Source organism: Nipponia nippon, unplaced genomic scaffold (genome assembly GCF_047370975.1).
Source record: "Nipponia nippon isolate SJK-2023a ecotype South Korea unplaced genomic scaffold, ASM4737097v1 scaffold_3, whole genome shotgun sequence".
NCBI classification, from domain to species: Eukaryota; Metazoa; Chordata; class Aves; order Pelecaniformes; family Threskiornithidae; genus Nipponia; species Nipponia nippon.
The window spans coordinates 4,246,091-4,271,607 of NW_028262347.1; the positions used below are offsets into that span (position 1 = coordinate 4,246,091).

The following is a 25,517-nucleotide window of genomic DNA, read 5'->3' on the forward strand; positions in this document are numbered from 1 at the left end:
AAATTGTATTTAACAGGAGTTTATTGCACACTATGGAAATAAGAAGCCACTCCCAACAAAATACAAGGAATGTTTCAACGCATCAGATCTATTGCTTGAGTACTATTCCAAAGAGCACAGTATGTAGCAGATAAGGGAAATTATCATCCCTAATTTCTCTTCTCTTGTTTAAGCTCCTGCTCAAAGACGGTAGGAGGAACAAACAATTAAAAACAATTGTTCTTGGTTTCTTAGTTAAGACAAGACAACAGCTAAGGCGTAACAGAGAACTAATAGCAAAGAAGCGCGGTGGGAAAGGCAGTTGGAGTACAGTTCCACAGAAAAAGCAGAATATTTAATCCAACTATTAGAGTGCAATTTCTGCCTCAAAGCCTGAAGTTAAGACAGTCTCTGAAGAAAAACACATTTGCATATTTATCTGAAAAATATCCGATTAAATAATTAAGTTGGTTAAGAAATTTAGCAACTACTCACCTGTCTGAACGTCTATGACCATCTGATGGCCACCTCTCATCCCTGGTCGGCTGTCTTCCCCGTCACCTTTTAAAAAAGGGGGAGAGGAGAGTTTTAAAGATTTTTAAACCAAAGGAAGACACCGCCTCAACATATGGCCTAAATACTATACAGAAGCAGAGCAACTTAGTAACTCACCATTCTTTAAACATTAGCACAACACTTTTTCCAGATAGTATTCTTCTGTGCATAATAAAACTGTAGAGCTTTATATTTAATTATCTGGTGGCTGATAGTACAGATAGCTAAAGTGAATACAGTACTCTACTGCAATTCTGAGAGCCTTGGAAAGGAGCTTGAGAGTTCCTGAAGCATGCAGGTCCACACAAATGAGGTCTGAGCTTTCTTTGCAGCTCTCCAGCAGTGAGGACACAGACAACCTTCTGCTCCCCTTCCATCTCTCCCCACCTGAAGGCTGAGCAGTGAGAACAGATACTCAAATGACAGGGCAACGTACCCATGGGATGGAAGCAAAAGGTAATGGCAGAGATACAGCATAGCTAGCTTTGCACCAATTACTTATTCTCACATACGAGGGAATTCCGACTGTCCAATTAAAGCAGTTTTCCAACCACTTTAGATATCTTACACATTCAGGACAGATGTCATCTATGGGAAGCAACATTAGAAAGATAACCTGCATTCTGCCGGAAGAGAAATCTGCCTGTATTCATAGATAACCCTCCCCAAGAGGTTTGGGTACGGTGCTCCACATTTGGCAATTGTCACGCTGAATCCTACATTTGCTGTATGACAGAGATGTTTGTACTTTGTAGTCAAGGCTGCCACTACGTGTCTCCTCTCAAGGCAGAACGCAATAGAAAGATTCTGCAGTTGAGATTCACTGTATAACAGACCAAGACATCAAAAGGTTCATCTAAAATTTAAAATACTCCCTGTTAAGATAATGTATGTATTTGTCACTCTTTGCTGTACATTTAGGTTGACTCCATGCATTAAATCCAGTCATACAGGTAACTGCTCTCATGCTTAACCTACATTGAGATTTGTTTCTGAACTGATCAGCTATCCTTGAAGTTACAGCTAGTTCCTGTAGCGTTCCTTACTCAACCAGAAAGCAGGCTGCATTTCACTGACTTTGCAGACAAATGCAAATTTTTCATAGACGAAGCCATTCCCTAGAACAACTGTCCTAGAGGAGGCTTTCTGGCATCGGTTTCTTGCTCAATATCCTCAAAGGAACAAGATAGAACTGACAGTACATGGGTTATATCTTAAGAAATGTCCTTACCTTTGGTGCTTTTGGGGATGATCTGCCCCCAGCGAGGTTTGTATTCTTGTTGACTGATATACTGATTGAATAAGCCATCTGCAAAACAAAAATTTTGCTGTATAAAATGTTTATACTTCCATTATAGCAAAATCACTTTTAATGCAGGTAACTTCAGCCTCACTCATTCCAGTATGCTACTCCAAAGCCTTAACTTCAAGTAAATTCTCTATTATGTCAGTTAGTTTGTTAAACTTGTTAATGAACTAAATGCGTAAGCATGAAAAATACTCATTACTAGATCAATCAAGAATTACCCAGCTTTCTGCCAGGTCATGCCAATTGTCTATAAATCTCCAGTGTGGTGTATTTAATTAAGAATAGAATCCCTCCCCCTTATTTAAGCAAAAGGAAAGTTGCCAGTGCATGTAAAATTCAACCATTTTATTGCATGTTAAGTTAAAACTAGGTCAGGCAGCATCTCTGGAGCTTCATCTAAGAGGAAAAGGGAAGAAAAGCGGATTGTTTAAATGCTCCAATATGGGACAACCAAGCACTGGATGAAAAACAAAATAATAGTTTACGTTCTCTTCAGAGTTCAGCAAGAAGAGAAACAGAAGACGCATTAGGTCACTGGCCAGATATGCCAACTGCAGCATTTCTGGAAGAAGTATTAACTCCAGCACTCTATCCAAGCTCCCCTTGCGCCTTTCTCTCTCCCTCTGTACACCTACCATATTTCATCTCTTCAGCGTCGAGAGGTCAGTTCCTAATTCTGGTTACATATCTACCACAAACATTTCTTTTTAAAAGGAGATTCATAACACCCACGCTCTCTGGGACCGCTCTTCAGTCCGGGAAGGGCTTAGCAAGCGTTTGGGGAACTTGTTGCTATCATTCTTCAAATATTTCCTCTCAAAAAACCTACCTTCCCTTCTGCAGGCACAACAAACTCTCAGACCACTATCGGCCAGCCTCTTGACCGCTGCTCACCTGGCTACATCCCACCCATCACCCCATCTCAAGATGCAAGCTCTTCACAGCAAGCATTTGTTCTGCATTTATGCGTTTCCTGAAAAAAATGGGAGCTCAGACAGGCAGTTTACATCACTAGTACAGTGATAACTACCACAGGCAGATTGAGGACTCTAATGATAGATTTCATAGAATCATAGATTCACACGGTTTTGTATTGAAACAGTACATTGCACATACACCACTCAGATGCAGGATGCAGTCAAGGGTCCTTAATCATGTAATACCCAACAGCTTTGCTCTTTGGTAGAATGGTACCCAGCAAACTTGCTCAGGAATCAGTTTTACATTCCCCAGCAGAGAAAGGAAAAATTAAATGACTAAGTTGCATCTAAGACTTTTTAGTTCTCCAACCCCAGTAATTGTGGCTTTGAGGTAAGAATTTAACAGATTATGAATGCCTCCGTTTATTTATAGAAAAATCCCTTGGTAGGCATACCGCGAAAAAAGAATAATCCTTACTGCACACATCCCTATTTATTTACAAAAAGGTAAAAATCTTTGTTAAGCATGACAAAATGTTCAGAGAATATTTTAAAGCATTTCCTGGCATCCTGTAGTTTGTCATGACTGAAATCCAGGTTTTAATTAAAACCCAAGCCAGCAAGTACTTCCTGGGAGAAGATGAATACTCTATTTAGAGGCCATCTAATAGGAAAATAAGGGCACTCAAGAGCTCCTGAAAGGTGCTGAATTTGGTCTTAAAATACAAAACTGCTTTCAACTTTCATAAACTCAGCTCTTCCAATTTTTCAAATTAAATACTCTGTGAAAGCAGGGCAGATTTTGCTTTCACCCATCTTAGAGCCAAAAAATCAGCTCTTTCCTCGCACTAGGTAATTGAGGAAAGCCAAAAGTTTGCTAAACATATGTAGAAAAGTGGTTTATTTTGGTTTTAAGAGTAGGGTTCATAAATCCCACTTCTTTAGCATTTATGAAGTTGGGACAAGACGCGAGCTGCTTTAAGCTTGAGATTTCATGAATTCTGATTCAGAAAAGCCAACTTCCAACAGAATAAATGCATGCGCTGTAAGAAATCCCACACTGACTCAGGCAGATTTTTCTAGCCACAAACCTAGACAGAAATCCAGCCTTTTGGTTATCATTACAGCATTCGGTCTTCAAGACAGAATGCAAAAGCGTATTTATCCCTATGGCAGCCAATAGATAATTGGACATAAATAGCTCAAGAGGATGAATTGCACCACATATGATCTGAAAGGGTGATTTAACCTCTCTCCCATGCTCAACACCCACAGGCTGCACTTGTCAAGATATGGCACTTCTCCCCTACTGTGCCTTCAGCCTCTTTTAATAATGCTTCTTGTCTTCCATGGGACATTGGTTTGGAAATACTCCAGCTTGCTTCCCAGAAATGTTTCTTTCTGCTGGGAGCAGTTCCACATTCATTCTACTTGCACTGCAAACCAGCAGCAGCTTGTTTTGGAAGCTGAATCACCACCTGTCTGACACCACCAGGGAAAAAAAGGAGGATTTCTAGGTGGATTCTGTATCCAATGCCAGACCTATTCTAGTGCACTCCTTATGTTTCTTGCCAGGATAGCACTGCTGACCAAAAGGTCTCCAAAGCTTCTGTGAGGCACTGGAGATCAGACCTAGGCCTGCTCAGGTTTGTCAGCTGCTTCCAATGAATCAGTAGTCTAAAATAAATTTCAAGACTCCTGTAAAAAAAAAAAAGTGTTAAGTGGAAGTTTTTAAAGGAAGCCTTTTCCTTCGCTCCGGAGGCCTCTCATTTCAATGTCCATGTTTACTCTCTAAAATTACGGCCAAAACCAGTACTTTTATTTTGTACTATTTTCAAGCCCTTCACAGCAAGTTGTGACGCATTTTGGATGTAACAACATGAAGTTCACAGTGGTTAAAGCTTAGTAAATTCTACCTCCCTGATAACCGAAGCCTTTATTTTGTCAGCCAATTACAGGTTACCTAGAAGGGATTAGGACAAACATTGCAGACAAAAATATTTATTAACTTGCTGAAGCCAATCAGGAACAAGTAAAAGTTGTGTTAAGTTTCTTTTTAAGACAACACACATCTCTAGATAGGATTACTAAAATCTATTCACTCCACTGCCACATTTAGCCCATAATTTCTCGGTGTTGGGGTCTGGGTTGGTTTATGGTTTTTGGGGGGGGGGGGGGGGGTTTCTTGGGTTTTTCTTTTTTTTTGTGTGTGTGTTTTTGTTTGTTTGTTTGTTTTGTTTTTAAGATTTTTCTTGAACCAAAGAAAAGTACCCAAAGCACCTAAACAGATTGAGGTTTTTGTAGCCACAAAAATCCTTCTAAAGAAAAGCTGAAGCAGAAAACAAAGATGACACCAGATAAAAAGCCAGCCATTACTCAACGATTTCCTCAAGACGTGGGAGCAACAAGGAAACGCACAATTTTTTCCCAGCCTCAAAGCTGTAATATTCTCTTGCTCTTTCTTCATAACAAAAGTGAAATGAGGTTTGCTTTCAAATCCCTACAAGATATGCTGCTTCTACACAAACCCTACCATCTAATTACCATAGGCTTTGGATCCCTAGCAAGCCTCTCCCCTCCATATATCCCAGTACTACAGAGCAGCAAGCCAGCATCTATACTTTCTCAGAACCGAATCCAAACATATTTGATGGTAAAATTAAGGTATACGTGTCTGTCTAGAGCTTCCAGGAAAATACAACCATTCCCGTGCATCCCAAGTTTTGGAAGGCATTCGAGCCTGCAGGCTGTGCATCACAACTTCTTGTTTGTCGTACGGGGCCGACTTGTCAACAGATAAACACGTATCACATACTGACACAAGAACTGCCAGAAGGAACACCTCGGTCCCCAGAATACTAATACGAAACTAGCAGATCTTCAGTCCATTTCAAGCAGCTTTCTATGTCTACAGTAGCTGCAAACAGTTCAACTAAGTAATTTGTACCCTGCATACTCTCTGTAGGAATATTAAGCAGATTTTTTTCTTCAATAATATAGGCCGTCTGAAAGCTATAGGAACGAATCCAAATGTGAAGCATTTGAACCAAGTCTGTGAACCAGCTGAGATTTAGGGAACCTTTTATTTTTGAGAGGAAGTCAGGCAGCTGCCAGAGTTTCCATTTGCCCATTTTCTAAGTGTAATGCACAAGTCAAAAGAATCTGCGGGAAAAGTGTGGCTGCCTGCCACTGAGCTCTCAAAAGAAATCATCTGGTGATGTGAGGTGGAAGACAGCGTTCATCATTAGCAATGCAAAAGAACAAGAGTTAGCTCTGCTAGCACTAATTCTTGACCACCTACTCTTTTTCTACATGACTAAGCCTATGGAAATAGCCTGCAAGAGATGCATTGCATTTCACTCTTTAAATACCTATCGCTGCAAATATTAGCCTCTACAGAAGACATTTTAGGCTGAATCGAGTGTGCAGTATCTCTGTCAACCTCACTGCACTTCTGTTTGTTTCTTTAAGGCAATGAACTCTCAAGAGGTCAGGGGTTCACATATTCATGTTCAGTCTGTTACAGAACAGTTTGCTCTTTGAACAATTTCAGGGATAATTTAAGGATCTGTGTATCTCAATTAACTCTACACTTCAGCTACGCTACACGGACCATACACAGGACTGAAGTTAATCAGCTTTTATTTGGAAAAACAACACATCAGAGAGATCAGTCGTAAGAACACCCACACCTTAGAGACTAAGCAGCAAGCTATGGAGGCTTCACAACAAAGCTGCTAAGAAAGTAAAATGGTAAAATGCTGGGTGCTAACAAGCCTCTTTCAAACAGAGGAGCTTGAGAGATGCAGAACTGAGTAAGGACAGGTAACCGTGGAGGGCCACGGGCAGCAGATGGTAGCAATACTATAGGAGAACGTGCTGAAGGCTGAAAACATCTCTTCCCACCCTACCAAGAAGAAGGATCCAGCTGTTAAATACTAGCTACATTCAACACCCCGACGTAACTGTCATCTTGTACAACTCCGAACAAACTATTCCAGCCGCAGTTTCAGGTTTTTTGTGGCTGTCAGAAGAGGTTTGTCCCGTCCTCCCCCCCCCCATCAGCTCCCTGACCTGCTTTGCCATGTGGCAGCACGAGCACCAGTGCCAGCAATCGAGGGGCCAGGGGACACGCGGTCCTGAGCAAGGGCAGGATTGACCCAATTAGTAAAAACCCACAGTTGTGTCAGCTTAAAAGCAAATATGGGATACGATACAGCCACAATGTCTCGGGATAGACAGCACTTTTCTCTGAAGGGTGCTGGGAGGCACCAGAGCTTTATATGGGTACAAAAGCTTAAGACAGCATAAAGAATTGCAGAAGGATGGGGCAAGGAAGGTTAATGTCTTCAAAGACAAGCAAAATCATTAAGGATGAGCAACGGAGCAATGGGAGATGCGTACACTGACATTTAACTTCAGCTAGCCAGGTGCCGGATTAAAAGGAAGCAATATAAACATCCTCATGCACATTATTCCATCCCTTGAAGGGACTTGAAGACTTTGCTGCTAAGTTATCCACAGTCTGTTACCAGAAATACTTGCTTCTGTACTTGCTGGAACAAACAAGAAAGACTGATAAAACAAGCTACAGCATATTTCTCTAGTTTGCTTCAGTAACACTGAGTTCCCCAGCCTCTAAAAGGGACATGATTATAAGAACCAGGGAAGCAGGATCATTCACATCAAATCTGACAAGAAGCAAGTGTCCGTTTGTCAGGCAGTACAACACCAGACCCACAGTCTTCTACCAGGCAAGTCCTTTGCCGGTACTTCCACACCTGGCAAAGCTGAGCACTGCAGACAGCAACCTCACTTCCAACGTACAAGGGGAAACAGAAGCACCACCCCAGCTCAAATCCTAGGGGAAAACTGCTGGATGGCATAAATGCAGTATGTTAAATGTTAAGTAGTAAAAGAAATCAACATATAACACCTCAAAAAAAAAATGAGGCCACAAACATTCACTTCATTAGTGTCCAAGAAAAAAACAAAAGTCAATTTTTGAGAGAACTTATTCAGCACATTCTAGACCTCTAGTGAAACTCCATTCAAGAAATAGTTTCTACTACAGCCTGCAATGAAGTGGAAAGAGGGCAGCCTCTAGGCACCGATGAGATTAAGCCACGGCCAAGGCAGCAGACCAATGCATTGGCAAAATCATCACCATCAGCATATAGGACCCCTCTGGCTCTCAGCAGATCCTGCCTCATATCGGTGGGCTCATCAGCTCCCCCCAGGCACTCGTGTCTTTGAGAAACACTGCAAAGACAGGAACAGTCAGCCACAGCTCCCTGCTGCTTTCTCATCCTGCAACCCTCGCTTGCCTTTACGATTCAGGAGGAAGCTGCCAGTTGCAAAATGTCCCTGCATTGCAGGAAGCTGTTCGTGCTCTCATCCCAGCCAACAACACTCCGTTGTCTCAGGAGGGCAGGCAACACTCAGGAGGGCGAGGATGAACACCAACAATTCTCAGTCTCAACACTTGTAGCTGCTCAGGGAGCTCAGCACAGGGCAAGGCTCAGCTGTCCTATCTATATAGTCGAGAAACCTTGAGCCAAAACTCATAGAAAGCCATTTACTGCACTTTTTGACAACCTGTTGCAATAAGCTCCCTAATGTTGTGCTTAGTTGAACAGCTCATTCACAAAAAGATGGTGGATTTTCATGGAAGACAAACCTTGATTTTAAAGCTATCATTTCTGTCATATCCTGAGAACCACTTCCAACTTTAGTGGTACAAACCACACTGATGGAGTCAAGCAGGTACGCTGGCATCCATCCAAAAGGTATTACAAAATGATTGATTAGCCCAGAATTAGGAAAAAAAAAAAAAACACACACAAAAACACATTTCTGGTGCCAGACATCCATGAATTTGATCTACTGAGCCCCTAACTCTACTGGCATCAGACACAGGTTTCTCCTCTTATGCCAGTACAAGTTTCCCATTAAAAACAACTGCACATAGTCAAAAAGCGCTACACCCCCAGCCAAGAGCACCTCTGTTTTATCAGACCGTTATCCAAAACCACTGCACAGGTCTTGGAAAACACTTGAGTGCAATAGCCCAACTTTTTCTGTATCCCATTCTATCAACAGAAAGTACATCTCCCCCATTTTAGGAGTTGGAGAGCTGTTTACACACAATGCTTCCAAGTTGAAAGTTTCCAAGTGAAAAATCAATAGTAGTTACGATGAATCCGGCTGCCAATGTCCTGCTCTGAGAGGGAAAACAGGCTCTGCCTCCAGCCACTGTCACTTCTACACCATTCTTCGAGGTCTATTTTCCCCATAAGCAAAGACAGTATTCTCATTCAAATACAGCTGAAAATCTCTGCTGATACGCCAACTAGGTGGTAAGCTCTAACCAGAAACCATGATACAGATCGCTACTGAGAACTCAAATTTTATGCTTCCCTGCTCACCACTCCAGTGACTTTTCTGATAGTTAAAGCCCACCTTCAGCTTGCCAGCCACTTACATGAAAAAACTTTGTAAAATTTGTGAATCACAAGTCCAAAAAGCTGACAGTACACCGCACTGGATAGGAAATAGCACATGAACTAGGCAATTCTACTACTAAGTACATTAACATTCAAAGCAGTAACATTTCAATGCTTTTTGTTTTGTTTTTTTTTAATTAATATACCAGAGCCCTCTGATTCTCTTACCGTTCACAGCTTTTTCTATCAGTTCTTCACAAGCATCGAAGTCTCCCTTCAATACCAGTTTGTCATGCAGGTCTGTCAGCATAGGGTGCTCCAGAGCAATCTTGGTTTTCTTCTGCAGTGACTCAAAAGCTTCGGTGTAGTTGTGCTGACGAAAATGCTTTAGGCAAAGGCGAATGGCTTCCTGTTCACGGTACTACTGGAACACAAGAAAACCTATGAGACATGTAGATTTTTCTTTTACCAGCACTGCTGGGAGCTACCTGTGAACCTGCCTGGAGACAGAAGCAGGATTTCTTACACACCCTGCACATAAGTTGCTCACGAGCTTGCAGAAGAATGCTATGTAACAGACATTACAAGCTGTGCAGGCATTTACTTTCCAACAGTATAGAAATTATACAACTTGGTATCATCCAATTTAATAAGCATACAAGAAGAGAGCGCACAGCGGCCCAGATCTCTGGAGTGACCATTTTTTATCCCCCCCATCTGCTTGGCCCTGCTGTTTGAGGCCTACACCAAGTGCAGAGCAGGAAAAAGCCTTCGCTATCAGCATTACATAATTTGATTGTATGACTCTTACATAACAAAATAATGTAGAAGAGTAAGTAGGTCACAGCTTTTCTAGAAGCAGAAGGGGAAAAAAAAAAAAATCAAAACACATAAAAAACCCCACGAGAACAGGAATACTTGCAATGACCACTGCTCCTGCAACGGAAAGGCAGAGGGCAGGGCTGACCCCAAATCCCGCGGGTTCGCGAGGGTTTCTGATCATCAGCAGCAAGGATTTACGTGCACGCCAAAGTTTTATCTTCAAAATACTCCCAGGCATCTTGAAGCGGAACCCCTGCTTTCACACTGCAGGCGAGCCAAAGCTGCCCAATGCCCCACTCAGCGGTGGGAAGGGGTAGGAAAGGCTGGGGAAACCCAGGCAGGGTCAAACACCCAGGCACAGAAACGTGAGGGAATAGTAAACTCTGAGTAAGAACTACAGCTCGTGCTGTTAACCTACCAAATCATCCACTGGGTTTTCAAAGCTGCTAACAATATGCATAAATAACACAGATTTTTAAGTTGGTAAGTAGCAGAACCACTTATTTTAAATAGACTCTTCAAACCTAAATTCTAAGGCACTCAAGAAAAAAAAAAAGTCTCAATTTCCATCTTTAACACATATCTGCTGTGGTAAAAAGCAAATGTAACTTATGCATCTATAAGACTTATCTAATTACAGACAAAAGATTTTACTCCTAAATGGACACCACTGCTAAAAGTGAAGTTTATGGTATTTAAATGAACAGAACCTTTCTGAAAACATGGAACTAACACTAACATTCAACAAAAATTAGCGCTCTCAAAATAATGGCTCTGTAGCAAGAATCTCAAACTGAAGCAGCTAAAAAGAAACACGGCCATGTGCTATATTTTTAGTTCTTAATCCATCAGTATTTCACAGCTGCAAATAGCCAGAACTATGCATTTTTAGAAAATCAGTTCCCAGCCCACATGAAAAAGGCCAAGGACACGTACCGATAAAAATGCAAGACTGTGGCAAAAGAGTATTAAAGCTAAAACAGAGTTTTACAGCACAAGTGGAAAAAAAAAAAAAACAACTCTTTTTTTTCCTTAAGAGATACCTAAGACCCTGTCTTTACACAAACGTTCACTTATATCAGTCAAGGCCAAAACCACATTAGATTCTTGGGTGCTCAGAGGGACAGCAAGCAAGAGGATAGCTGCACACCAGTAAGAACCAGCTTCTGCACTTTCAGCAGCTCTAGTTTAGGCATTAGAAAAAATTCAGACTTGGCCTATTTTCACTGAGCCTCTCATGACTGATAGACTTGACTCATAAACCATCAAATGACTGTTGGATGCAGGTTGGCCACTCGATACAATATAAAAGTTTGTGTTTAAGTGACAACATAGTAGTACTTCAGAAGTTAAATGTAAAAACTTTTTTAATGCTTTAAAAAGTTGTATAAAAAGTATATAAAAGGCTCCTTTTTAAATGCAGTCATACAGGTTTAACTGTATGACAACCCAAATAATAGCTTTGATCTGAAGCTGTAAGTAATTCCTATGGCTAAAAATATAACAAGATTAAAATATTAACACTGTCAAATACACTAGTAGAATTAAAAATATTTAAGTCTTCATTATCAAAAACAAAACTGCCACTTCTTTGTTAGAATCATAGAATCACTTAGGTTGGAAAAGACCTTGAAGATCATCGAGTCCAACTGTAAACCTAACACTGCCAAGTCCACCACTAAACCATGTCCCTAAGCACCACATCTCCCTGGCTTTTAAATACCTCCAGGGATGGGGACTCAACCACTGCCCTGGGCAGCCTGGGCCAGTGCTTGAACTAGTTGCTAAAGTATTCCCACCCTTCAGTAAAAGCAAAACGGTAAGGCTTTCAGGAGGCAGAAGGCTGAGCTGGACAGCACAGAGAAAGCAGTAAGGAGGGAACCGAGGAGCGTGCTTGCTGCTTTGAGTCCTTATCTGTTACCCCCACCTCCCCTCCCTTGAGGAAAGGGAGGTTTTGCTGGTTGAAGCACACACAACAAAAAGGATGGGCAACTTTGTGTAAAACCTTCTTCTCAGCTGATGTCTCAGGCAGTAAAGAATTATTACATTTCAAAGTCTTTGAGACTTCCAAGAACATGCATGAAAATATTCACACTATCTCAAAGAACTGGAAGAAACAGGTCAACCTTTCTGCCTTTCCGCAAATATGGGTCAGCACATATATCATCCTACGTGGATCCGGCAACAGCGGCCTCTCAGGACTGTGAGAAAGGAGATCATCAGTGAGACATGCACTCGTCACCAAAAACTTGGCAGCTGATCCTAGTAAAGCCCAAACAATTATGACTAAGTCTTTGCCTTGCTGCTTTAGGGCTCTAAGCTTTAGAAGAACAATGCTGGCACCCCTTGAAGAAGCTGTCGCTACATACAAGCTGACCATGAAAAGTGTCAATTCCATGGGATAAGATGGAACAAAACAGATGTTGACATCATCATCAGATGGCTCCTGACCAAAAAAAATAAACATCAGAGCTTCCTGATTGCAGCAATTCTTCAAAAAAGCCAGAGACACCACCACATGCACAGGCAGCAGAAAAACACAGAAAACCATCAGCAGCTTCTGCCAACTGGACTTTTCAGAATTGGACACCAGTAATCAGCGGACTAACAACCACAATATCCCTTTAATCATAAAGCAGCTACAGACAACTTCCACTGTGACTGTTAGTGCTGTTTTTAAATGCTCCATGAAGAAGCTTGTCATGTTGGTATAAACACACATGAGCCAGACAGCACGGCCACAAGGTTTCTTCACCATACTGGCAACACCATAAACTGGTGAGGGAGCCTCAGTACTACAATGCACAATCTTTATCTCTTTCCAAGTTTTTCCTTCTGGAAGTAGAGATATGCTGCTCCACTACCCAGTCTTATTCAGCTGGGAAGGACGTCTTCTCTGTAACACAATATGAATTTCATGAAGTGTTCCAGAAGATCTACGCATAAAAAGCAACAACAAAATGAATTCTGGTTGTCAGTGTGCACTTCTCTCCCACAGGAGAGGCATCTGTTGTACTCAATTAAATACAGTTTATACAAATAATGTTTAGAACCCTTTGAACTTTCTGTCTGTCAAAGTGACAAATGGCATAAATCATCTCATCTCACAGTCCAGTGGCATCAGCTCCCCTCTGTTCCAGAGTATTCAGCAAAAAGACAGTAAGAGGGAGACGTCAGAAGACACCAACATGGATTCTCTTTAAAGCAAGCTCATTTTTATGCTCTGTAACAAAAGCCGCATATGTAACCCAAAAGGCTCTAGGCTCACATAGAGCTCTACAGAAGGACTGGTGTGGTAAAAGAATGACTCATCAAAAGGCAAGAAGATGGAGAAATGGAATCTGTTTTTGTTAAGATTCTAATACAAGTACTATTTTACTAATATTGTCCCCTTTGATTCAATGTTCCTTTCTTTTATGTTTTTCTTGCGACGTCTACCAAGAAGGGTTCTTTTTGTAGGGTTCGGGGGGTTTTTTTGTGGTGGTGGTGGGTTTGGGTTTTTTGGGGGGTGTTTGTTTTTTTTTTTTTTTTTAAAGGGAACAAGCAGATACAATTCAAAAAGATTCACTTAAGAGCCAAAGTCATCCATGTGGTTTGAGTTTTAACTATGCGTGTTTGTTGTTTTAATAGCTGATATTCAAGGAATGAAAAGGTCACGTAATTCCAGTAAAAGAAGTTTCACAAGATTCTGAGACTACAGATCTTCAAACAGGCACCTAAAATGCAGGCCTACCTTGCTGTACCAGTTGAGGCACGGTTGGACCACATCTGGATCATCAATGCCATTAAGTTCAACATACCAGATACTAAAATTGAAGCTAGGTCCCCAGGATAAGAGTGGAACTGGAGAAAAAAGGAAAAGGAGAAAAAGGACGCATAAACATCAAAAAGCCACTACATCAGTCTCACCAGACTATACATAGTACTATTTCAACAGAATGCTTTTAAAGGTTACACAAAATTCAGTATTTCTGATTTGACATAAGTTCTAGTTAGTTTAAGTAAGCTTAGGAAAATTACCAAATAAGTCACATTAAAGTTGTCATTTAAAGCAACCTGTGCCGAGCAACATTAACACAGCAGATCATTACAAAGCAGAAGCTTGCTTTAAGCAAAAGAGTAAAAATACTATCATTTAAAACAGCTCAAAGAGGCAACAAGCTTTGACATGGATGGGAATCACGAGCATACTAGCGACAGTATTTGCTCCTCATAGTACATTTATTTCCACATTTGTCAGCAACAATTATTTTCCCTAATGGTGAAGACAAGAAGCTTAGGTATTTTAAATTTTACAAAATTAGTAACGTCTGCAAGTTGTGGAGGAGGGAGGGAGGGAAAACTGTCAGTTTCCAATTTAAAAACTGTATCTAATTTTTTTTTTTTTTTTTAAGCTTAAAACTGTGAAGCTTTTTGGCTAATGCTGTTTTACCTGCATATTAGAACAAACATACTTAATACTTTAAGTGACCTGTGAAACCACTGCAGCCTTTCACCTAAGGCTTCTCTACCACTCCGTGTTAACATCTATGGTCTTGTGCTGATCTATTGATTAACCTGCAGGTTAAGGCTCTGTTTCGCTTTTCAGAGCATCTCCAATCCCCCAAAAACTTTTGTGGGAATTCCTTAAAACTGCAGTAAAATCAAGTCGTTTCATTTCAAATACTTTTGCTTCCTTTTTAGTTGACCGTAACTGATAAATGGGAAAAGATAGTATTAAGAGATGAATGAGTAGTTACCAGCAACAGCATGGAGTCCACTACTTTCTCCCTTCCACAGAAACTATTTTTGCCACAGAGAAATTGCTTGTTGACTTTCAAACCACTATGAAATACCACTGAGATTAACTTGTTGAACTAAGGGTTTTCTGACCTAACTCCTTGAGGGAATAAAAACCAAAATTTGTCTTAAACTTGTTCCTGAGCTCTTAAAGGTACTTAAGTATTTATACTTCAAACAAGCTACATCTATCATTTTCTGCAATGTGTTTGGGAACAAAGCATATGTTCAAACACATGATTTTCTAAATTTTAAAGGGTGTTTCTACAAAACTCTTGCTAAAGACTCATGACAACTTCTGGGAACAGTCATCAAGAGAAGAGATTTTTTAGAAAAGACCCGAAGAGACTTCAAATATGCAATTCTTAACTGATTTTAATACCCCTAAGTAGGTACTTTACATGTCACAGCTCTCAAATCATCCTGTTCAGTTTCTTTCTACTTGATTGTTCAGCATGCAAAGCGAGATGCTTTCAGAGCAGTTCCTAGTAGGTGCATGATTGTGGGGACAGAAGAGGAGTGAACTGGTCAGAAAAACCAAGAGTCACCTGTCTTCTGTCCACATTGCATACACTCTGCCCAAGAAACTTCTTTCTTGCTTACTTTTGTCCTCTGCACAAGATGAGCGCTGCCAATATGGTACCTCAATATCATAAAACGTTACTACTTTTAAATCCAAGTCCACTGATAAATTTTATCCCGGATATCCCACCTATTAAGGCAGCAGATTCACATAATACCACATGTAAGGTTAACACCTTTGATCTGTCTTCAGACCTGAATACACAGACCAAGACCAAACTGAAGTTAAATTTGGCATTTGCTCAGCTATAAAGAATCAAAACCTATCCATCAGCTTCTTGCACCAAAACACTGAACCAAACCACAGACCACCTGAAATGGACCAAGACGATAAATTTCCTGATGGTGAACCTGAGGCCAATTTCATAATACTGAGTTTACTGGGTGAAAAACCAAACCCAACTGTTACCACCTTCTCACTTCATTCCAGAAAAAATGATGAGCTATCCACCTCTATCTCTTTTCAGAACTTATATGAACTTCTCCCAGGAAAATTTAACAATTCACCCTCTTACCTTGGTAGCGAACTACAGCACGAAAGACATTATCGGGACATGCCTAAGAATCTAGCTACCACTATAAAAAAAAATGCAAAGCCATCAATTTGCTAACACTTCCCCCTGCCAGTTAACTCTGAGCTTTCAACAGTCTTGTTTACAAGAAGGTAACAAAATACCAGAAACAGTGATTTAAACATCGAGATTTTCATGGTGCAATCATCTACTTTAACGAAAACACAGGCGTTAAGTTGTACAGGGAACGCAGTGCTGCACGGGCAGAGAAAACTCAATTGCATCTTTTTAAACTACTCCACAGGAGCAGGAAAAGAAACAAAGCATAAGAGTTGAAACTGTAACGTGATTTCTATTCCCTTAGCAAAGACCAAGTGTTCTGCTGGATCATCTCCCCATTTTTGAACCTCTTCCCTGGCTCCCAGGCCACACGAAGGAGGCACCTCTCATCCTTTCCTCTGCCCTCTCCTTGTTGAAGCCTCCACGGGTGAGCTTTGCTCTTTAGACAATCTAACTTAGACCTGGAACACGGAGACCCTAAGTGCAGCATGGAAGTAGCAATATTCTCACAAACAGCAATAAGCATTACTTGTCAGTGTGACAGACAAATCTCTTATTTTCACACAAGGTTTGGAGATACCAGCAGTCTAGGATGCTGTGTGCAGATATAAGCCCTCCCGGGTCCAACTGCATTTCTTTTCTCACATCTCCCAATGACTGGTTTTCATTTGTCCTCTCCCTCACATCTCATGCTACCCACTGTTGGCTATATTGCTTTTTTCCCCCCCACACACACACCTCTGAGGTAAAAATACACTACGATTAAAGGTGTTGAATCTGAAGCCTAAAGCTACAGTTATTGCTCCAGTTTTTACCATAAAGCCACCTCAGCATGTTTTTTTGCTGCCTGTACTACAGCAATCCACCCTGAAATGCATATAACTGTTCAGACCAGCTGAACTGTCACTCTGCAGTGAGGTGCCCAGCAGAAGAAAAAAAAAAAAATCAATATCCCTTCAACAGAAGCAGAAGGTATTTAGGTCACTTAAACAGTTCTTTACCCCCACAAGCATGATTTTAGGGGATATTTCTCAATAATCGAATGCTATGCCTAGACAAGGACTGCAGCCCTGTATACTAGAGAGGGCAGTAGCTCAGGCATTAAACACAGTACAATAATTTCAAATACCTCTCTCAAGCTGATTTCCATGTCCCTCATCTACAGGCAGCAGAGACAGAAACAGCGTATATTTGGAAAAACGCAGGTAAAGATGTAGTCAATACATTTAACATAGGAAACATCCATAAAAATATGCTCATTTCTATTACACCAAAGCTTAAAAAGCTTGAAGGCTAGTTAGTAACTGCCATGCTAGTAATAAACTAGCATGAGAATTACACCCAGCATTTCTTCAAGCTCTCTCACAGCAACCAGTCTTTACACCACCTTCTGCTTTCAAGGAAGCTGTACAAAAAAAACCTCTGCTTGGAGTAACCACAAAAACAGAGCCTGAAACAAAAGCTCACAGACACTAAAAAGATTATTCGTCAATATTTTGTCCTGATAAATATCTTCTTCCCCCTCCCAAGTTCTTTAATGAGGTGCTACATGAAATGTAAAAATTACTTGTCAAGTAGGTCAAAAGCCTGCACAACTGGGCATTTCAGAGCTACGGAACTGAAGTTGAACTAATTAAACTAAAAGAAGTGCAAGTTTTTTCTTGACAAAAGGAGAGAGAAGTTATTTTTTCCTGCTTTCTATGAGTCTGAAACCTCCTCTAATACGTGAGCAATGGAAGCTGTAGAAAGTATTTTCCCCTCTCACAGATCTACCCATGTCATGTTCCTCCCGCCCTGTCCTCCCCTATAAATCTCATGGTTGTGATATTTACAGTGGTGTTTAGGTCAGTATGCTTATCTGCAGAATTATAAAGCAAATGCCTGCTGCAAGTCGCTGCCGAACGGCCTAATGCCTTCCCCAAATACGCAAACCTCACTGATAGCAGTAACTTTTGCGGTGTCAGTCTCTAAGAGTCCAAAAGGGCAGATTTTGGCCTCGTGTTTACTGGCAGCATTACAAGGAACACAGCACGGTATTTCAAATTTTGAGTTACTTTGGCTAGCAGCTTGGAAATTTTAACAAACTGAAAACATATTCAAGCTGTAAATCTGAAAAATAACAGAATTTCGTAACATCATTCTGCAGTTGTTTCACAGCAAAAAAACACTCCCACAACTTCATAAACAAAATGACGCTAGCCATCAACTAGAGGCTTTAATAGGTTTTGGTGAAAAGATCATTTTAATTTTTGTCCTAGCATAGGAATTTCTTTATAGAAGATGCTTCAAGAAACAAAAGGCTATAGATATAACTAAAAAGGAAAACTCATCTCAAACCGTAACTAGTGAGCAAGTGACAGTTAAATACAAATCTAATATTAATGCATTAACACAGAATGCTTATTGCTACGTGAGGAACCCATCCCAACAAAACAAGCCATGTAACCATTAATACTACTCATGTCATGTCAGAGAAAAAAATCCTGGTTGTAGAAATTAGTCAGCATTTCACTTTCCTAACAAGTTTCAACTTACTGCTGCACTTCATAACATCAGAACACGTTTTGCTGGAATACAATTTGCACATCCAAAGAAGTAGCTAGTAATCTTTCCATTCGCCCCCTTAGCCCTCCAGTAACTACTTACTGGTTTTTAGCCACTGAAAAATAACATTTCCCAAAAACCTAATGCAGGAAGTTTCAGAATATATTAAAAAAAATCAATTTAACTTTCCTGATGTAGTTAACCTTTAATTCTAACTATTCCTCTGCTCCTCTTGAGGCTTCCTAAAGCCAAGTGTTACAGATGCTTCCAAAAGTAGCAGCCAAAAACAAACCCAATGAGCAACCAATTTCTCTACTTCTCTAAGAATGGGAAATATCACCGTTTATGGCATACAAATGATTGCTCGATTCCCAGCCCAAAGCTTTCAATTCCTCAGGCAAACATGAGAGGAGATTCAGAAAGCTGTGTAGAAGACAAGAGCAAAGGGCTCCAAGAGGAGCCCCTCCACAGCCACTGTCATTCAAGTCTTGGCAAAGGAATTACCCAACACTTCAAAACACTCCTAGATTCATCTAAATTAGCCAACAGGATCTTATCTCATTTTTCAGCAACTACCTCCTTCCTCTATTTTTAACCTTAAACAGCTAGTTTCAAACCAGTCATTCTTTTACTATCTCAGTAGGTAGGAAGGGGAAGATAAATTTACTGAGCTACAAAGAGCTGCAAGGCTCTAAATTCTTGGATTAAATCCAACCAGTATCACTGACGGCCACTGTAAGGCACTTGGTCTCTCTGGTCTGCATGAAGCAAGGAAGAGAGATCCTGACCTGCTCCCACCACGAGTCACAGTAACCAACCTTCGTTAGCACCCCCTTTAGCAAGCTTCACCAGAGAAACACGACTAGACATATGACAGGGGTATAATTCTTCTTTGCCCCTGGATGTCACCTTTAGCCAGAGATGAGACATGGTTAGTGTAGCAGGAAGAGAACAAGGAAGGCTTCTGCTGTTGCTCTGTGTTGCAAGCGTGTTTGAGAACAAAAGACTCCAACCTTTTTCAAGCTCTAGGGATGTCAACACTGAAACTTTTACCAGTATTTAGCTTCATGATTTTTTTAAAGCTCTATATAGCAATTTATAGTAGGACAGTAAGCAGCTTCTCCAGCAATTAGTTGACTCAACAACTGTATTTCTGAAAATTACTCGCTTTCATTCCCCAGGATTTAAATTATGAAGCTATTATTTCTTAGTAACAGGATTCACTGTGTTCCAATCTAACCAGCCTAAAAGATCATGAAATGGAACAGCTATTGTGGATACTTTGCCTGAGTACAATCAAGCCACAAGTGCCAAGACTGGCACAAGTATAAGAAGAGATTATTTTCTACTCAGAATGCTGAAAAAATGCATTTACCTATCTTAATGAATCGACAGGGGAACATCTGTTCATCAATTTTATGCTTCAAGGTGAATGTTTCTTTGTTATAATCATTCTTTAAGCCACTGTGGGAAAAAATAAATAAGGTTACTAAATCTTACCTTGTATTTTAGGACTAGCTAATAAACGCAATCTAGGTCACGCCTGAAATGCGAAGCTTATTTCATATTACTATGAATCATAAGTACGCATGCTGGACCAATGCCTGGACTGCTATCCACCATCTTATATCTCCCTGGGAGGCAGGACTGGCTACTGGTTTCAGGAGGGAACTGACATCGGATCAATGCTGCTCGTCTGCCTGTGACCCTGCGACTTCAGCAAGCGATCTGCCTGAACCGCACTTTTCTGTTTTTAAGAGGGAGATGGACCAGCTCTCAGAACTATCACACTGCCAAAGTGCTTTGTGATCCATTTACGGGTATTACTTTATTAAAATATCAAATATTTAGTATAATTTATCAAAAATCTTAAGTCCATTTTTACTGAAGATGCAAGTACAGGTCCCAAAATAAGGATTTTTATTAAACATCAGTACAAGTGAAATGACATTAAAGATCAATAATTACTATGCTACTAAGACCTCTTCCCCTGCAATTCCGGCAGCAATGAAGTCAAATTGCAAGACTGGTCTATCTAAAGAGGGCGAAAGGGTGGGAACGGTTGTGGCTAGTTTCTATATGGTCTTGAAGGGTACCTGCAGAAAGAACTTCCCATGTTTCTCCACGGCTATTCTGCTTGACTACAGATGATGTACACCCATATATTCCCTGGAGGTGGACTTTCCTTCTGTAGGCCTCCAAAAATAGACTAGCTCTTGCTACTCATTTCTCTTGTACTCCTAGACATTTAAATATCATTTCCCTTTCTGAAACAGATGACTCCTTAAAAGGCCCTTGCAAATTTACATTACCAACTACTTGGAAGCTCTGGATAGCTTGAACAGCCAAAAGGCTCTTTCTTTAGTCCCTATCAGAACAATTACCAAATCAAACTAAACAAAGGAAAACATGGGTTTCCATCTGCTTGTTTGATTTATTTACCCATTTGAAGAAAGGCAGAGCAGCTGACTAGTTCAGACCTTACAGCTGCAATGAGGTTCTTGACACAGGCAGGTTATTTGGGCTTTTAAAAGCTACTTTAAGTTACCCACACCTGAGGAATCGTTTCTCTCGTGCCTCAAGCACACAGAAGAAAGGAATCGCAATCCAGCAACATTGCGCCCTGCTCTCAGCTCTTCCAAATCTCCAAGAGTTCGCTCTCCACAAATTCTCTGTGGTTAGAGCAGAATAAGGAAGGCTTCCTGGAGCAAGTGTTGGGATTGCTGCTCTCTGACCTGACCATAAACACATGGGCAGCTAATTGCAGGATCACAACCACAGCTCTATGACACTGGTAGCCATGAGTCCGCTTGGGGGTGAAGGGGAAGAGCATTTTGGTCCAGCCTTTATGATTACCTTAGCTGATGAAATCACATCTTACCTGGATAAGAGATCTGTCATGTTTTCCTCGTTCATCCCACCGAAGACTTTAAACTTCTTTAAATTGCAGACGTGCGTTTTCTCATATTTGCCAAACGTGATACTCTGGACTATGGCAGGTCTTTCAAGTTTCAGAATCAAATACTGCGGAAGAGAGAATAGTGATTTTTAATAAAGCCAAGGCTGCAAAACATACCAAGGGAGAAGCATTACAGCCTTCAAAAATTCAGTTTACAAAGCCAAAGAATGAAAGTTAAGATGATCCCTCCCCATTATTATATTTTCTACTTTGTTCCTGGAATGAAGCAAAGGTTTTTTAGGAATATTACTTTAAAAGCAGTTTATCCAGGAAAAAAGATTTGGTTGAACTACCTATTCCTAGCATTTCTATTCAGGGCTTACATACATTCCTTCAAGTTGGATGCAAGACTTCCTGAAATCTGGCAAATAGGATCAAACTACAGAGAGCGATGATTCAAACGCCCACTACAGCCTGAAATGAAACCTAAACTGAATGCACAATTAGATAAATACAGTATGTTCCACATGCTAAGAGAACATCAAATTACTTTTCCTCTCTGGGCTGACACTATTTAACCACTGAACGCAGACTAAGTTTCATGTGTGGCTAACATAGGAACCAACTGCTTATTAACCACACCAAATAAAACTAAGCCACTTAACTGACAATAAAGGGGCTTTACACATAAAACGATGAAAATGTTCTCCCTTGGGAACATGCGCTCCCCCCTTACACAGATGTCCTCCCCACCATGTGTGAATAGTCAGATTATTTATTTTCAGGCCCCAGCTACCAGCTTCACCAGCACTGCTGGAGGAAAAGATCTGTTCCACTTGAAAAGCGTATGCAGAGAAGCACTTGCAGCATCCATTGGGGACCATCGAGCACCAAGTTTATTTAACCTTCCCCTACAAAACAGGTCTTGGAGGGAGTCTGAAGACATCCTGTTTTGCAGAATATGTCGAGTTTATACCTCAAAACAGCACGTTTAATTCTCTTCCCTAACTTCTCAGAAATAAGCAGTACACAACAGAGAAAGAAGACGAAGCGCAGAATCAAAATTACTCATCCTGCTGGATTTTGTTACAAAACCCTGTGATCAAGGCTACAGTACAAGCAGATCGGTAGGGCGTTGTAGGACACCTCCCACTGCAGGCACTGCTGGTAGCCCTTTCCTCCAAGAAGCAGCACTGCCAAACCAGACATGACGCAGTATTTTGAGTCTTTCATCGACACCAAGCAGAGTATTTGCACGCATGTGGCCGGTTTCTATGGTTCCTGGGCAGAGACTAGTACCTCTCCATAAAGTGTCGTGGGCATCACTCTGTTTGTCCTATACAGCTCTATCTATGGGACAATCTTACTCTACAAGTGCCTCTTTTGGGTGAGAAGCCTAACAAATTTTCCCCTTCCATTTAGTTCTCAGTCTTTCTGTCGTGGCCCTATAAAGCAACTAATTCTGAATCGAGGAGCAGTACTGACATCGTTCTAGAGAGCGTCAGGATAAACGTGTGATCTCACCGGCTGGTTCTCACTACATTTACAAAAAGCTTAGCTTAAAAAAATACTCGTACATGTACCGGTTACAGTTGATAATGCAGACTGGATAGGTACCTATTTAGAATAAGGAGGATTTACCGCCAAAGATGTTTCCAGCAACTCAAAGTTTTTCAGAATGAAGAAAATAAACCAGTATCAGCAGTGCTAGGGTGCAACAGAAGAACGCTTTGGTGCTTTCCCAGATTTTTTTTTTTTTTGGATGAAACATTTCTAGTTTTGTGAAGAACACCATCCATCTAAATGTCAGAACCCGCTGTTATTTTAACTAGCGGTAAGCCACGCTTTTGTCTCAAAGTACATCCCAAACTTCAGAACAAAGTTCTATACAGAAAACAGATTGTCTGAAGCAGAGAAAAGGAAAGGATGAGCAAAAGGATGGTCCTGTAACGAGCAAGGCAGTACTTGATACATGGCACAGCCCACTGCCAAAATTCCCATGCAGAACAGACAGTACACAACAACGTCTAAGAACTCCTCCTACACCATTATATCTTCCCTGCAGATTTCTCCCAAAGCTGAAAAAGTGAAGCTAGCGCTACCAGCATCACCAACTGCAATTCTTAATCTTGCTGGAATCACAAACCTAAAGCTTAGGTCGTACTTTCTCAAGTACCACACAAGAGTTGCAAAAGCTTGGCACAAACTTCATCCCGCATTATTCAATTCTTACCCTCAATTAAGGGAGAGAAATCCAGGACTGCAGTTAAATCCTTTAACTTGGCATACATGCCTAGAAGGGAGCAAGGCACGGCGATTACCCCGCATGGCTAGCGGGGATTTCTTAAGCCTGCGGACAGGGAAGGAACTCTGCAGGCCTTCCCTCTGCTCCCACACACCCCATCACCTGCTGAGTCAGGCAGATGTTAGAGAAAACGTAAGCACAAAAGCTAAAGACAACCTTTTTGTGAATTTAGCTGCTGACTGAAACAAAAAACAGGTTTGCTTTAAAGCCTGTGGCTCAATACCTGTACCTACGTATGCATTTCTGTATTTTTTAATACCTATACACACATATATATACATACATAGACATACTTTTTGTTTTTACGTATAAACACAAACACATACTGCTGCCACTGTGAGTACAGGCTACAAATCTCACTGATGTTGAAAAAATACATTGCCTCAAGAGCTGCAAACAGCTGGCTGCATGGATATTTTTGGACTGCTACCAGGATTTTAGATGTGACAGACTATTCGCTACAGCTTTGAGAGATGTGATAGAAGCGTACGTAAGATCAAGTGATTTATTAAACCTGGAGAGAACAAGTCTATGAGATATCAGACAAATACATATACCAAGATATCTGACACTTTTCCATCCTATTGCTATAAGCAACATCAGTACATTTAATGTCCAAAGCATTCACAAAGTATTGCAAAAATCCCATTTATAAACTGAAGTGTTTGTTCATTAGAGGCATGGCACACAGACACTAATTAGAGTAACTGTGCAAAAACCTCAGCCTAACTGTTAAGCACCAAATTACAACACTTACAAAAAAGATGTTACAAAACACTAGAAGAGCAAAACTTCTGCTTTATGATTAAACACATTTGTAAGTGAAGATGCACAAAGAGCAGAGTAGAGTAAGTAGCACTTCAGCACCTCAACAGCTTGTTACAGTACACCCAAAAACAACCAAATCCAGACCCGTCACAATGGGAGCTGCAGCAAATTCCAAACTTTTTTGAAGCTCTGGTCTGTGCTACCATTTGATGACAACCATATGCATGCTTCTGCATCACACAACTGAGTGTAAATTTTATTAATGTACTTCAAATTAGTTCCTGATACAATCTACACAGCAGGATGGAAACCAAGAGAGGAAAACTGGTCTTCTCAGATGCAAAACTGAAACCAATTTTTGGACGGTGCCAACTAACTTTATACATATGCTTTTTAACTGTTCAGAATTTACATCTCCACATCAAATACACTGGACCAGATTCCAAACTGCACTACGCAAGCTGCCTGTGCAATTAGAGTCACACTGTATTTTATTAATTTCTTTCTTTTTAACCATTTCTGCTCAAGCATTTTTTATTAGGGAGTAGTGAAACTTGTACTGCATGTGAAAATAAAAGCACAAAATAACCAAGACACCCGACAGGGACTGCCCTTGTCCACCTACCCATTGCTTTTGCAATTAAACCTGTGGCTAAATAAAAATCTATCCTTTTGTTCTACACATTAATCAAGCCACTCAGGGGAATTAAGTCTTCTTCTACATGCAGTCTTCCAAGTCATACCATCGCTGGAGCCATCAGGATGAGCATTTATGACAGGGCCGTGGTCTTCAGCACTACCAGCCTTATTGCTTCACACTTCCTATGTAAGCCTAGAACTAGTTTAAAAATAGGACGATCAGCCCTCTTCTGCCTGAATAGGTTACTACATAACAGGTTTGTTATTGAATATATAATTTCTGGGTCATTCTGTTTCAAGACTCAAGAAAGATATCTAGTTTAATAAACAGAAAAAACAGCTGTCATATGTATTTCCTTTCACTGGCACTCATTCATAACCTACTGGTGGCTTTCATG

The 25,517-nt window shown here is 40.7% G+C and overlaps 1 protein-coding gene across 8 annotated transcripts in view; it reads right to left on the reverse strand.

The window, feature by feature from the left end:
• The window catches only part of MKLN1 (muskelin 1), a 99,992-nt gene that overhangs the window by 56,935 nt on the left and 17,540 nt on the right, over positions 1 to 25,517 (reverse strand). For 6 of the 8 annotated variants that reach the window (XM_087766960.1, XM_087766956.1, XM_087766955.1 and 3 more), the window contains 6 exons: positions 21,390 to 21,532; positions 19,884 to 19,972; positions 13,765 to 13,874; positions 9,438 to 9,630; positions 1,766 to 1,843; positions 475 to 540 (listed from right to left, as the gene is read on the reverse strand). In XM_087766960.1, coding sequence (XP_087623086.1) covers positions 475 to 540; positions 1,766 to 1,843; positions 9,438 to 9,630; positions 13,765 to 13,874; positions 19,884 to 19,972; positions 21,390 to 21,424 — 571 coding nt within the window. In that variant the 5' untranslated portion in view covers positions 21,425 to 21,532. Of the gene's footprint in view, positions 1 to 474; positions 541 to 1,765; positions 1,844 to 9,437; positions 9,634 to 13,764; positions 13,875 to 19,883; positions 19,973 to 21,389; positions 21,533 to 25,517 lie in introns of all 8 variants that reach the window. The other 2 variants (XM_087766962.1, XM_087766961.1) reach the window with 2 other exon arrangements.